General features: G+C 42.7%; 1 protein-coding gene across 1 annotated transcript in view; it reads right to left on the reverse strand.

Annotated features, from left to right (window-relative positions):
- The window catches only part of PRORP (protein only RNase P catalytic subunit), a 49,318-nt gene extending 35,105 nt beyond the window's left edge, over positions 1-14,213 (reverse strand). Inside the window, exons 1-4 of the mRNA XM_083741365.1 lie at positions 14,074-14,213; positions 11,356-12,706; positions 8,948-8,995; positions 6,588-6,720 (exon numbers count right to left, since the gene is read on the reverse strand). Coding sequence (XP_083597491.1) covers positions 6,588-6,720; positions 8,948-8,995; positions 11,356-12,347 — 1,173 coding nt within the window. The 5' untranslated portion in view covers positions 12,348-12,706; positions 14,074-14,213. The remainder of the gene's footprint in view (positions 1-6,587; positions 6,721-8,947; positions 8,996-11,355; positions 12,707-14,073) is intronic.
- Positions 14,214-14,414: the final 201 nt, after the last annotated feature.

Below are 14,414 nucleotides of genomic sequence, written 5' to 3' on the forward strand. Positions count from 1 at the left end.
TTTTTCTCTCTCCAAACACCACTCAACCAAATTAGACTGAAATTAATTAAGTGAAATGAAATTAGAACTTGAGCCGAACAATGAGATGAGAAGGGGGGTGGGGTGGAAATAGAATTGAGTTAATGAATCATTAAACTGTCACTGCAGCTCTTTGGCTAACTAACAAATGGCTGAAAGGTGATAATTAGCTACCATTACAGTCAAATTCATCTAGTTATTTCCTTCTTGTGATAAGTAATAGGGCTGACTGAGTAGCTTCGAAGAGTCAGTCGACCACAGGTGTGCACTGGTGCATTGATGACTTCCACTAAGAGTAACAAGTAAACAACAAATATCCGGAAAGGACAGCGATTAAGGCATGATTCCAGCTGTCTACCTGGAAACTCTGCTTGCTGGTCTCAGCCGAACTCTATGGAGCTCAGAGGAAGTGAGAGAGCGTAAAGCAGTGGTATCTCTGAGGTCTTTACCGATGCTTCTCTAACGCACATGGTGGCACAAAAGAAGGATTCCACAGGCGTCAATCATCCATTCATTTATATTTGGTTTCACAAGCTGGTTTCAGAAAGAAAAATACCTGAGTTGGATCACTGTGTGACTGATTAGGGAGGGGAATGCCAGCCATGTGTCTTCAGTGACTCACTGTGAAAGGGCTTCATGTGCATCCACCTGATCACAAAGGCAGATCACCTCACTGAGTACGAAAAATTAGTAACCAACCGTTCCATAACGGCGTCCATAAAACTACTTCTCCTCTCAAGCCCAGGAAGAGCCAGCAGCCTTCTCTGCCATAATGGAAACAGTACCGTAATTTATACGTTTCTTGAGATATGGGAATTGAAGTTGCATTTCAGGGAGCTAGTATTCTAGGGGTTTTTTTACATCAATGTTTCTTTGAAACAAGGGTTTTAAGTCATTTTCCACAGTAAGCATGCACATCAGTTCCCAGTAGCAGGAAGATTTAGAAATTATGTTACACAGGAACTGAAAAATTCAGTCTTAAATGGATACCACGCTAATTCCTGAACAGCTCAGTGAAGTTTCCCCTGTTGTCCAGCATTCTTTACGTCTTTTAATAAGCCTACAATCAGGATGTTATTTCAGTTAAAAGGCCCTGTGCTGTAGCAAATACTGCTTTTCCTATTAAAATAAGTTAAAATTAAGAGCAACGTCACTGACACAACCTCTTGAGACTGCAGGCATCTCAGTCACTACATCATAACATATAATTTGGGCAAGGATAAGTGCTAATATGCCTTAAAAATAATAATAAAACATTAACGGAACAGATGCCTTTCTCTATCTACATCTGATTTCAGGCAGCTGCTGCAAGAGCTATTATTAGTGAGAAATGGAATCTCCCCAAACATCCAAGACTTGCCTCAAAACAAACATTCTATTATCAAGGCTAAGACTAAAGCTGTTCCCACAACAAATCCTTTCCAGAAAAGCCCCAGCTTTGTGTTAAAAACTCCGGCCATTTCTAACCATGGTAAATTCCCAAAATATGTAGCATAAGCCAAATAATTACTCAAAATAATGATTCACTTTTAGCAATCATCAAATTATAGAATCATAGAGTTGGCAGGGACCCTGTGGATCAACCCACCAACATAACATACCCATAGGTTCTCTCTCTTTAGTGGCCTGCTACAGGGGACGCAGGTGGCGCTGTGGGTTAAAGCCTCAGCGCCTAGGACTTGCCGATCGAAAGGTCGGCGGTTCGAATCCCTGCGGCGGGGTGCGCTCCCGCTGCTCGGTCCCAGCGCCAGCCAACCTAGCAGTTTGAAAGCACCTCCGGGTGCAAGTAGATAAATAGGGACCGCTTACCAGCGGGAAGGTAAACGGCGTTTCCGTGTGCGGCTCTGGCTCGCCAGAGCAGCGATGTCACGCTGGCCACGTGACCCGGAAGTGTCTCCGGACAGCGCTGGCCCCTGGCCTCTTGAGTGAGATGGGCGCACAACCCCAGAGTCTGTCAAGACTGGCCCGTACGGGCAGGGGTACCTTTACCTTTTACCTTTAATTATAGATGCATGTGCATAAGAACAGTCCTGCTGACCCAGACAAAAGGCTGATCTAGTCCAGCATTTCACTCCCAACAGTGGCCAGTCATATCCTCCTGGAAAGGAGGACACAGGCCTTCCCTACAGTTTGCCACTCAGCAATGGGAATTCAGTGGCATACTGCTCCTGATAATGGAGGTTTTATTTCTCTGTTGGACAGACCTATCCCCCATAAAATTTATCCCACCTGTGCGTACGTAGCTGCCGCCATATCTTGTGGCAGCCAATTTCATTAATACTGACTATTTTCATGAAGAACTCTCTTTCTACTACTGGGATGGCTCAGTCGGTAGAGTATGAGACTCATAATCTCAGGGTTGTGGGTTTGAGCCCCACCTTGGGCAAAAAAATGCTGCATTGAAAGGGGTTGGACTAGATGACCTGCGTGGTCCCTTCCAATTTGACAATTCTATGATTCTACTACTGCCATTGAAGCTCAAGTTTCTTGAGCCACACATTAAAATTATATCTATAAATACATATACATAGGTAAAAGGTAAAGGACCCATGGATGGTTGAGTCCAGTCAAAGGTGATTATGGGGTGCTTTTCAGGCCAAGGGAGCCGGCGTTTGTCCACAGACAGCTTTCTGGGTCATGTGGACAGCATGACTAAACTGCTTCTGGTGCAATGGAAGACCGTGACAAGTGCCAGAGCGCACGGAAACGCCATTTATCTTCCTGCCACAGTGGTACCTATTTATCTACTTGCACAAATGTGCTTTCGAAATGCTAGATTGGCAGAAGCCGGGGCAGAGCAATGGGAGCTCGTCCCATGACATGGATTCAAACCTCAGTGGTTTAGACCACAGTGCCACCCATGTCCATACATATACAGTGGTACCTTGGGTTAAGTACTTAATTCGTTCCGGAGGTCCATTCTTAACCTGAAACTGTTCTTAACCTGAAGCACCACTTTAGCTAATGGGGCCTCCCTCTGCTACTGCTGCCACGCGATTTCTGTTCTCATCCTGAAGCAAAGTTCTTAACCCGAGGTTACTATTTCTGGGTTAGCGAAGTCTGTAACCTGAAGCGTATGTAACCTGAAGCGTATGTAACCCAAGGTACCACTGTACATATACATATACACTTCCTTCCTTTCAGGCAGATTGATTGATTGATTTAAATTTTCAATCTTGCCTAGTTTTCCAAAGAAACTCAAGGTGGCTAACAATTAAAATAGCAAGACAACACAAAGCAAAAACAATCCCTGACTCAAAACCAATCACAATGTCAAAGTATTACCATAAATCTAAATACAAATTTAACAATTCCAAACTCTTGTCAAAATAAAACACAAAGTGAACAAATGCGTGCAGCTTAGGGCCTTTTTAGAAAGCTCCATCTTTTTAAGTGCTTGCAGCACTATAAGGATAGGTCCTGACACATTGTGCCTGGCAAGACTTTACATAGGGTGGCTAAAGGTAAAAAGGCAAAGGACCCCTGGATGGTTAATTCTAGTCGAATTTGACTTTGGGGTGCAGCATTCACCTCACCCCTAATCCTAGTTAATACCAGCCTTGCCCAACAAGTTCAAGGGATCTGGAGTAGGCCCTCAAATTATGACAATAGCATATAAAGAGAAACATACAGAAGACTTTTAAAAAGTTAAACTGTTAAGGGCTTAAAGAGTTAACACCAACAGAAAGGCTTGACAGAAAAAATAGCCCCATAACCAGCATCAACACTAGTCAATCTACTCTTGGCCACTGCAGCAAAATAACTTTCCTTATCAAACACCTCCAACCCCCTAAAACCCCATAATTTCCTGTTCCTGAACATGTGAGGAACAGGTCAGGAAATGAAGAGGCTCTTGGGATTTTGAGACAGACATGTTTAACACAAAAACATATGTGTTTTTCTGTGACTGATAGCTAAAAAACTGTTAAGTGGTACATACAGAGGAGCTGCACACTTGCATATACTCTCATTTGTACAATAAAACACACGATTAATGGAAATAATGATGACTGCATTTGGAAACAATGCTGGCCATGAAACACAGTTAGCAAAATTAGGTTGTACATGCCTTAATGGTGGTGACCACGCACTTTGAGCACTTTGCTCCTCTCTTCCTGGAGCAGGGAAAAACCAATCAAACGGCTAATTCTGTGTTACAGCCAAACCAGTACTTGTGGTTTGTTTCTCCCCAACAAATCATGATCGGGAGGCCTGGGCTGAATTCAAAAGTTAAATCCATCTATGGATTCCCCCACGTCTGGTCCCAAACACACCTCCTCATTATTTCTGATAAAAGCCCACTAGGGAAGCCACTATTATTAGCCAACACGGCACAAAGTGAACTTAAACAGAGATTAAAAAAAGAAAAAGAATTTGCCTAAGGCTGTCAAGATTATTTCATGGACGAGGCACGATTTGAACTGGGAGTTTGCTCAGCCCATAGTTGGTCCTAACATAGGAAGCGGCCTCATTGAACTACGTTGCTACAACTAGTTTAAAGAGCAGCAAACTCCCTAAATCAGAAATACAGTCGTACCTCAGAAGTCAAACGGAATCTGTTCCAGAAGTCCATTCAACTTCCAAAACATTCAGAATCCTGCAGCCAATCGGAAGCCACAGAAGCCCCATTGGACATTCAGCTCCCAAAAGAACGTTTAAAAACCGGAACGCTCACTTCCGGTTTTTGATCGTTTGGGAGCCGGAACGTTGAACTCCCAAGGCATTCGGGAACTGAGGTACGACTGTAACAGCATATTTCACAGTAGAAGGATTCCTACTTTACAAATCAAAGCATTACTGTGCTGTTCCTTTTGTAGAAGAGTGAAGAATTTGAAAATGGCACAACTCCATGAATGTGATCCTGAAAGAAATGCCCTGATCCATTAGTAACTGACACTTTAAGGGTGGGGCAGAAGAAAGGGAAATAATACTAGTTATGCATCTTCCACAATCTCTGATCTCCGTTAATATTTTTTGTCTCTAACGTCATATCCAAGATGTAACACGAGCGCCATCCAGTGGCCCGTTTACATTCCAAGGAGGCAAACTATACAAGTATTTGAATTATTAATTCTAGAGATGGTGCTTTTAACATGGCATAATTTCTAAACTGTGGCATGATTTATTAAAAATGGAACAAACGAATTCATGGGCAGAAGCAGACTCATCACAGGCAGGATGGAAATGCCTGCTCACAGAGGAGCTATAAATAGGTCCAGATTAATGATACAACATGCCTCAATCTAGTGTTGCAATATGTATACAATTTTCAATACTTTTGTTTACAGCTTAGGGATTTATGATGCTAAAAGTAGATACCAGTCCAAAGGAAATGGCCTCAAATATGTATGTACTGTGGGTGCCAGCTTAAAAACATCTAATCTGGCGGCCACCAATGAGTCACATGCTAATAATGTAGCTTATATATAAAATGTTCTTTATTCTGTTATTCTGAATTAGTCATAAATTTTGAGGACTATTTTTATATTATTTGTGCTTTGGTCCCATGGCTTGCTATTGCAGCAATTAGGTAGGATGGGACCTATCAAGAGCTACATAAACAAAATACCCTATTTTTCGCTCTATAAGACACAGTTTTCCTCTCCTAAAAAGTAAGGGGAAATGTGTGTGCGTCTTATGGAACGAATGCGGGAGGCTCTGCTCAGCGCTCCCTTTAAAGAGCCGCATGGAGCGTGTGTGCGGCTCTTGGGGGCTTTTCCCCGAGGAGGGAGAAGGGCTCCTCAGGGGAAAGCCCCCAAGAGCCGCACACACACTCCGCGTGCTCTTTAAAGGGAGCACGGCTCTTGGGGGAGCCTTAGCCGTGTGCAGCCTCTCCCGGGCAGGGGATGAAGGCTCCCCGTGCCCTGCGGAGGCTTTGCACGGCTAAGCCAGAAGCTAGAATAGCCAGCGGGATTGCAACACAGCGCTCCCTCTAGCTTCGCACGAAGCCTCGGCAGGACACGGGGAGCCTTCATCCCCGTGCCCTGCGGAGGCTTCGCGGGGCTATCCAAAAGCCAGAACAGCTATAGGGAGCGCTGCGCAGGAGGCTTAATCCCGCTGGCCTGCAGAGGCTTCACACGGCTATCCCTGGCTTTTGCAGGAGGTGGGGGAAGGGACAGAGTGCACGGCTCTTTCCCTTCCCCCACCTCCCGCAAAAGCCCGGGATAGCCGCGCTCCCTTTAAAGAGTGCACGGCTCTTGCGAGAGGTGGGGGGGAAGCCAGGAGGCTTGCTTTCGCTGAAGCCAGGAGGGCAAGAGGGATAGGTGCGCACCAATCCTGCTTGTTCTCCTGGCTTCAGGGATAGCCCCGCAAAGCCTCCTGAGCGAAGGTGGAGGAGCGCTCCCTCTTAGCTCAGGATGCTTTGCATTGATTTCTTATTTCTTGTTTTCCTCCCCTAAAAACTAGGTGCGTCATATGGTCCGGTGAGTCTAATAGAGCAAAAAATACTGTACTTTTAAAAAACATGCTGTTCTGCCAGTGTGGCGGCAGCATTACAGCAGGGTTATAGGCAAATACATCATTTCTTATAAGCAAATCAGTATAAAAATATTGGTTTCCTTGCAACTCACCTGGGGGGTTGTTTTCCGAAATGTATCAGTCCCTTGTATCACATCCTTTATTATTCTTTCCTTGAGAGTGCTGTATTCTTCTGGACTCAGGTTAATACTTTCCAAGAACTGATTACAAGATGGGCACTGCCCACTGCAACATCAATCAAGCCACAGAGAGTTATCAGCAGCTTATAAAATTATCTGCAAAGTAAGCCTGATTTTCCTTCAAACAATGATTGAAGAAAAATGTTATATACCAAAAAAATTGCCAAAAATTTTTTAAATCAAAAGGTGCATTTATTCATGTCTTGATCCAAAACTTGAGGACCATGTTGGATCCCTGTTCAGATGTAATGCTAAGCTATGGTTTAGTACAAAGGTCTCCTAGTGTTGTTAGACTACAGGTCATTATCCCTGCCCATGGACCATGCTATCTAGGGCTGATAGGAGTAGGAGTCCTACAACATCTGCAGGACCACAGGTTCCCCACTACGGCAGTAGACTGTGGTTAAGACCACAGGTGTCTAAGTTCAGAAATAATGCTAATTTGTGGCTGAAAATAGAAATGAAAACACCAAATGTCATCCTCACAGGTGTGCTAGATGAGGAGAGGAGGAAGCACATGAGCCCAAGGCTTGTTCAGGTAAGCTAAACCATGGGTACACCAAACAAAAAGGCCACACACTGCCTTGCCCAACAGTTAGATGGAGTATATAAAAATGAAGATTTTACGATTATAGAGTTCATTTATTCATCACACCTCCTGTTAGCAGATATTGCTGTGGCACCAAGCCATGCATGCAGTTTTTATTGAACTAAAGCTTCAAAAATTTAGACCAGGGTTTCCCAAACTTGGGTCTCCAGCAGTTTTTGGACTACAATTCCCATCATCCCTGACCACTTGTCCTGCTAGCTAGAGATGATAGGAGTTGTAGCCCAAAAACAGCTGGAGATCCAAGTTTGGGAAGCTCTGATCTAGACCTTTTTTGGGTGGGGTGGGGTGGAAGAATGACCAGAATAGCAAAAATAAGGGGATGGCAGAGGTATACAAAACTATAGAACAATATAAGGCAGGGTGGTGAACCTTTTTTTTGGCTGTTGGGTAGCAAATAACACAATAACACAGACATAGAGGCTTTTCTCTCCACAAACTCCTCAGCTGATTTATGCAGGAATTGTAGTGGTATTTTATTCCCCACTGCAGTCCTGGGCAGAGGAGTTTGAAACCAGTGCCATGAGGGGAGGAAAGCAGTGTCTTCTCCACTGTTCAGGTGACTGAACTCAAGAATGATGGGGTATGATTTTACTTGTCACCACTGACTGAGGACCAGAAAACAACTGAAACCTCCATATACTATGTAATGCATGAATAAGTCTGCCACTGTATGTAGTTTACAGCAGTTGGAAAATGTTCTTGTGATTTTTCCTTTACAGCAATGTATCCTTCTCTAATACCTTTACTTTGTGTCCACTTCTACTCCTATTACACACTGTGCTATTTTCACTCACTTGAATTCAGCAGGAATCCTCAGGACATTCAATAATTAAACATATCATAAAATAATTGCAACAATTTAACCTTTTATTTTGGTGGTTACTGAACTTACACATTTCTGTGTGGTTTCACCATTCAATTTAAAGCACAATCCTATACATGTCTTTTCAGAAGTAAGTCTCATTGAATTAAATGAGATTTACTCTCACATAACTGGGTACAGGATTGCATCATCACCATCATCATTTATTATACCCCAACTATCTGGCTGGGTTTCCCCAGCCACGCTGGGCAGCTCTCAACAGAATAATAACAATAATAATAACAATAACAATAACAATAACAATAACAATAACAATCATAATCATAATAATAATAATAATAATAATAATAATAATAATAATAATAATAATTTATTATTTATACCCCGCCCATCTGGCTGAGTTTCCCCAGCCACTCTGGGCGGCTCCCAATCAGTGTTAAAAACAGTACAGCATTACATATTAAAAACTTCCCTGAACAGGGCTGCCTTAAGATGTCTTCTAAAAGTCAGATAGTTCTTTATTTCCTTGACATCTGATGGGAGGGCATTTCACAGGGCGGGTCCCACTACCGAGAAGGCCCTCTGCCTGGTTCCTTGTAAACTCACTTCTCGCAGTGAGGGAACCGCCAGAAGGTCCATGGAACTGGACCTCATCAGTGTTTGGGCAGAACAATGGGGGTGGAGCAGCCACTAAATTCCCCTGTACAAATTTATATATGCCCAAATTGTCAGAAACAATTAAAAAACAACAACACTTTAAGCCAGGGCTGAAAATCTTTGATCAAAGTAGTGATAAGCAAAATTATTAAATAGCGCTTCAAGATTTAAAAAAATGTTTACCTATGTTTGATGGTAGTTAAGCTTCCTTTCCAGTTTTCTCCTGGAATACTACAAAAAATTGCACAAAAATTAGAATATGATATTATAAATTTAATCACAGTCCAAAAGATGCACCTCTTGTGACTAGTTCCAAACTAAGGCAACAATTCTATGCGTACTTACTTGTCAGTAAAGTATTTTGAACATTTGGGACTTTTTAAGAGCCATCTGCCTCAAGGGAAGGCAGAAGCAAGCAAGGCCAGGCCAGGGAGCCTCTTCCACCACCTCCCTGTCAGCTAGAGACAATTGTCACTCTACATTGTAGAGCATTTATTTATTTTACTATTTTAAAACTGTAAACTACGTTGGGTGCTTTGGCAGAAGGGTAGTGTGCAAATGCAATAAATAAGCAAGTAATAAATGCAATAAATAAGCAAGGAAGCACATGATCATTCATATATATATATATATATATATACATATATATATATATGCAGGTTTTGGTGTCCTCGGGTGTCTTCCCGTGTAAAAGTTGGGGTGTCTAGGCGACGTTTCGACGAGGTCTCACTCGTCATCTTCAGGCTGGTGCTTTCGGCTTCTTGTTACTGGAACAGAGCGGGATCTCAATGTTTGAGTTCCTATAAATACTGTAGAGGGGGTGTGGTGTCTAGCCTCCAATGTTCTGGGCAGAGAGGAAGTTCCCAGGCTAGTGTGCCTTTTCTTCTTTTGTTCCTTAATTACTTGAGAGATACCTTGAGTGATTTCTTGAGTGATATCCTGAGTACCACTTAGGTGGGTCATTAGGTGTGGATTAGTTGCTAAAGTCTTTGTGTCTTGACCTCTTGAACTTTGTGAAGAGTTTTCCTGAGAAGATGGCTGTATTGCACTTAGTTGTGCTTTGGCTTGGCTTCGTGTATAGGGGCGAGCTGTGGTTTTGTGGCTTGTGTCAGCCAGATCTGTGTAGGGATTGCAGGGGGGTGCAGCATCCGGAGGTGCCACCATGGATTGGCTACTGGATGGTGTCAGTAATTCATCTGTGGAGAGGGTCTGGGTTTGGGTCTGGTGTGGTTGATTGGTGTTGGCGTTCTGTGTGCCTCTGGATCTGGTGTCAGTTTTTGTGGGGAGGGCTAATTTCCAGATGTCTGGCAAGCGGGATGTGTCGTCACGCTTGTTCATGTTGTGAGGGTGTTTCTCTATCTCGATGGCTTCCATGATTATTCTCTTGTGGTGATGTTCCGTGTTAAAGAGCAATTTGGAATCTGCAAAATTAATTTCGTGTCCTGTTTCTTTCATGTGTTGGAAAAGAGAGGAAGTTTTTTCTTCTTTTTTGACGGCATTCTTGTGTTCTGCGATACGTGCATTTATTCGTCTGTTTGTTTGTCCAATGTACGTGGCTGGGCAGACTTTGCAGGGTATTTCATAGATCCCTTGGTTTTCCAACTGGATTTTATCCTTGGGGTTTCTGAGGATATTGGCTATTTTTTGGTTGGTGCAAAAGGCTGTTTTGATATTGTGTTTATGGAGGATTTTGCTAATTTTATTAATTTTGCAGATTCCAAATTGCTCTTTAACAATTCTTTTGTACCCGTGAAAATCTACGAAAGCATATATATATATATATATATATATGCAGGTTTTTGGTTCAAATGCATTAACTGCAATGTGATCTACGTTTATTCATGCATAAAACCCATCAATTCTGCAAATTCTGAGCAAATATACCTAGGAGTATGCCAGACTTAACTAAAGGTAAAGGTTACATGTCCACAAAAGCTTGAAAATATCATTTAACATCTACCTATTCAGTACGTACGTATTCTGAAGGCAGGACTTTTGCAAAAGGTTGTAGATGTTATTTAACCTGTGCAAGGGTGTCAATAGGCTGCAACAAATTTTTTTTTTAAATGATCTTAAGTGGCTGTGTCCAATGGCATTCTTTAATATGCACGAGGGAGTGCAGGTAGAGATCCAAAGGAACCAGAAAGTGGATCCAAGGGATGTGAAATGTGGTAGGTTGTTGAAATACCTCCTTGTATTGTTGAGAAAAATAAGGAGGAAGTGATTAACACAGCGGGTCAGCTTATGTTGTACAGGCATGCGCCCATGCGCACACACAAAGGGAGTTAGAAAGTAGAACACCCTTTTCATTAGTGAGCGTTTTGCTCACCTCCACAGGGAACCTTGCCTTGCAAAAAAAATACGATTAGCCACATCTCTAAGTTCACTGTAACTAATACCAGACACACAGACACAAAATTAGGAGACCTACCTAAGTATGTGACACATGGCATGCATTTACAACCAACAATAAACAAAACCAAAGATTAACAGTTGCTTAGTGATCAGATTCTGAAGCTTGTATGATTTGAAATTGTCTTCAGGCAAGTCTGGCTGAATCAGATCAGCCACCTGTAGCAGGACAAACTTACCTTTCAAACCACTGCTTTATGCTCTGCATTAAAGCTTCCCCAGGATATACTTGATTATCTCTTAAGTAGGAGAGGATGTGCATGAGTTCAGTTTTCAAAATGTCATCCTTCACACTTCTGCCAGTGTCGAAGAAAATCTGTAAGGTATCCAGGTTTGGCACCAGGTCCTTAGCTAGCATCTCATGAAACAGTTCGCATGCAAGATTTATTTCCCGGTTAAGAAGGGCCCCCCTGATGCAGTCTCCATAGTTAGATTTTGAAGGGGTCATTGCTTTTTTTAACTCCTCCAGAAGCGACAAGGCCTCCCTCCAGCGTGGTGTACCACTCAGACCTCTGATGAGAAGACCATAACCCGATGTTTCTAAAGTCTTAAATCTGGCTTTCAGAATGTCATGGACATCGTAAATCTCCTCCGTGCTCCCCTGAGAGACACACAGGCACAAGTACTTCAGCAAAATACTGTATTGAATATCTCCCTCTCGTTTAGCCACTGCAGCCAACAAAGATTTGGCCACGTCAATGGGGCTGTTGCAAGCTATCATTTGCTCTAACATAAGCACTTCAAACTTTCTCAGTCCTTCAAATTGTCCCTTCAGCTCTTCCCATTCACCAGCACTCAAAGGTTTTTCTGGAGGATGAAGTGTTATCCGTCTCGAAAGGATGGAGCGCTCTGAATCTTCAATGGCTTCACGGGGCCCTGATCTCCTCTTCGATGCTCCAGCAGCAAACAGGTTGAAAGGGCGTGGAGAAGAATAGTCTTTCCCCACTCTCGTCTCCCTTATACCTTCACCTTTACCTTTAAAACTCAATGTGGTAGTTTCTGGACGAATTCTTTTGGGATCCACTGGTTTTGCACGCTGATATGATGAGGTGAAAATGAAGCACCCAAAGACAATGGGCATCTGCTGATGCTTTGGCATGGGATAAAATATGTGACTTTTCTTCAGTGACTTCAGTAGCCTCAAGCTGCTTGTTTGGTGAAAAAATACCATGATGCAAAAAAATAACAATGACACCAATGGAGAGAGGATAAAGTCCTGAAGGAACAGCCCAGTTATGTAGTTTGTGGAGTAGAGGTGTATTAAAACCCTTATCAAAACTGAGAAACGTGGGATGGGATGGGATAGGATAGGATAGAAGTGAGTAGTCAATTTAGGTGTTTCAGTAAACTGAATCAGCCTTCATGTAGAAAGAGATGCTGTAAGCTCATTTCAAAGTGAGAGCATCCCTTTCCCCAAATGTAAAAAAGAAAAAGAATAATAGCTTGATATCAGCCCATCTTTGATGTTCTTTCAGTTGCTATATCTACACACTGAAGTAATAAGCGCAATGTGAGATTTTCATTCAAATCCTGTCAAGAAACATAAAAGCAAAAAAGAACAAACAAAAAAATCAATACCCCCCCTCCAAAATGATACAATATACACAATTGCAACTTCTGGCCAAAATTGCTCCTATCTACTAGTGTTTCTTTTTCTCAATCCCTAAATAGAAAACTCATTTTCTTCTACTTTCTGCAGCTTCCAACCATCCTCTACAAAGGTCTTTAACTGGCATGGAAAATTAGAAGAATTGTGTAACTGGCATGAAGGAATTGCCTATCTTTACCTTAAAGGCAACCATCAGGGTTAACACAAAAGTTATGTTTCCAACACAATCCTACTTTCAAATGGTTTGGCATTATTTTTCACCCTTAAGATACTGTGGCTAAGTTGCAGACACCACACCTCAGGCTTGTGTACCCCTGCTCTCCCCTCTCTTCACACATGACCATGATCATAAACACCCACTTCTGTTTTCAACCACACTTTGTTATTTTGTCTGAACAGGGTAATGTTTTACCATGGTTCATTCAAACAAATCAGGATCATAAACCATGGTTTGATTTGGGTATATGTGAACAAACCATAGTTTAAACTACTAAAATTTGCTCCAGTTTGAGCAAAACAACAAACTGCTATTCAAAACCAAACCAGAGGCTCCTGATTGCCTCATGGTTATGCTGCAGAAGGAAATGAGAGGGCTAGTTCGTTCACATAGCACTAAATCATCTTTATGTCTGAATGTAGTGTGTCTGCTGTCATGCTTGACCCCAAGCCACCAAGGTCCACAAGCTTAATTTCCTGCTATGGAGTTTTACTATTATACAAAGCCATGATGAAAGAACACAGGTGACTACATTTCTGGATTCACCAGAAGGTGAAAAGCCTTGAGATGTACTACTACTTATACTGACCACTGTTGTAAGAAAAAAGCGGCCGATCCAATACTGTATCTATTTTCTCCTATAATTACAGAAATTTCATGAATAGCAGCAACTGCAATCTTCATCCTCTGTCCCTCACAAGAAAAAGCTGGATGCTTCTGTTTTGATTTGTCTCTAAAAAGATGGGGAACTAATGCACCTTGGGAGGGGAAAATCCGTGATATGAATACAGTATTAAATCACAGGGCTTAGCCCTACTTTTGCCTTCCCCTTCAATACTTGTGGCAAGACAGAACTGAAATAAAATGCTCAGTGTAAACAGCCAAACACATTATTACCGCAAGCCATGACAACTCCCAAGCTGCAGTACAGTGAAAGCTCTAGTCTAGGCACCCGAGATAACTAAGCACATGGCATGCTGGTAATTGTAGTCTATGTGAGCCGCAAACCCTCTGCACCGCCTCCCGCAGCCGCTTCTTCAAGACACTACCGGCCCTTTCCATCCAACTGACCTAGTTACGTGATCAACGCGGCCCTTCTTCATCGCACGGAAGGCGTTAACTCAGCATGGCAGAACTATCTCTGGTCAAGAAAACGCCATGAAGCGGCAAGCGCAGCAGTAGCTCCCTCAGGCTTTTTTTCCTCAGAGCCTTCAGCCAATTGTAGTGCTGCATTGAAGTCGGCTGACGAGCACGCGGGTCTCCAGGAATCAATTAACGACGAGCGCTTACGGTAGCCATGATACTTAAGGGAGCTCCTCTTTTACATACAGTATGCCTTGTAGCTTTTTTCTTTTTGCCTGTACTCAAAATGGCGGCGACGGAGCGGCCGTCACGTGACGCAGGTGCCGTTT

This window comes from Podarcis gaigeae, assembly GCF_964106915.1.
Source record: "Podarcis gaigeae genome assembly, chromosome: 1".
NCBI classification, from domain to species: Eukaryota; Metazoa; Chordata; class Lepidosauria; order Squamata; family Lacertidae; genus Podarcis; species Podarcis gaigeae.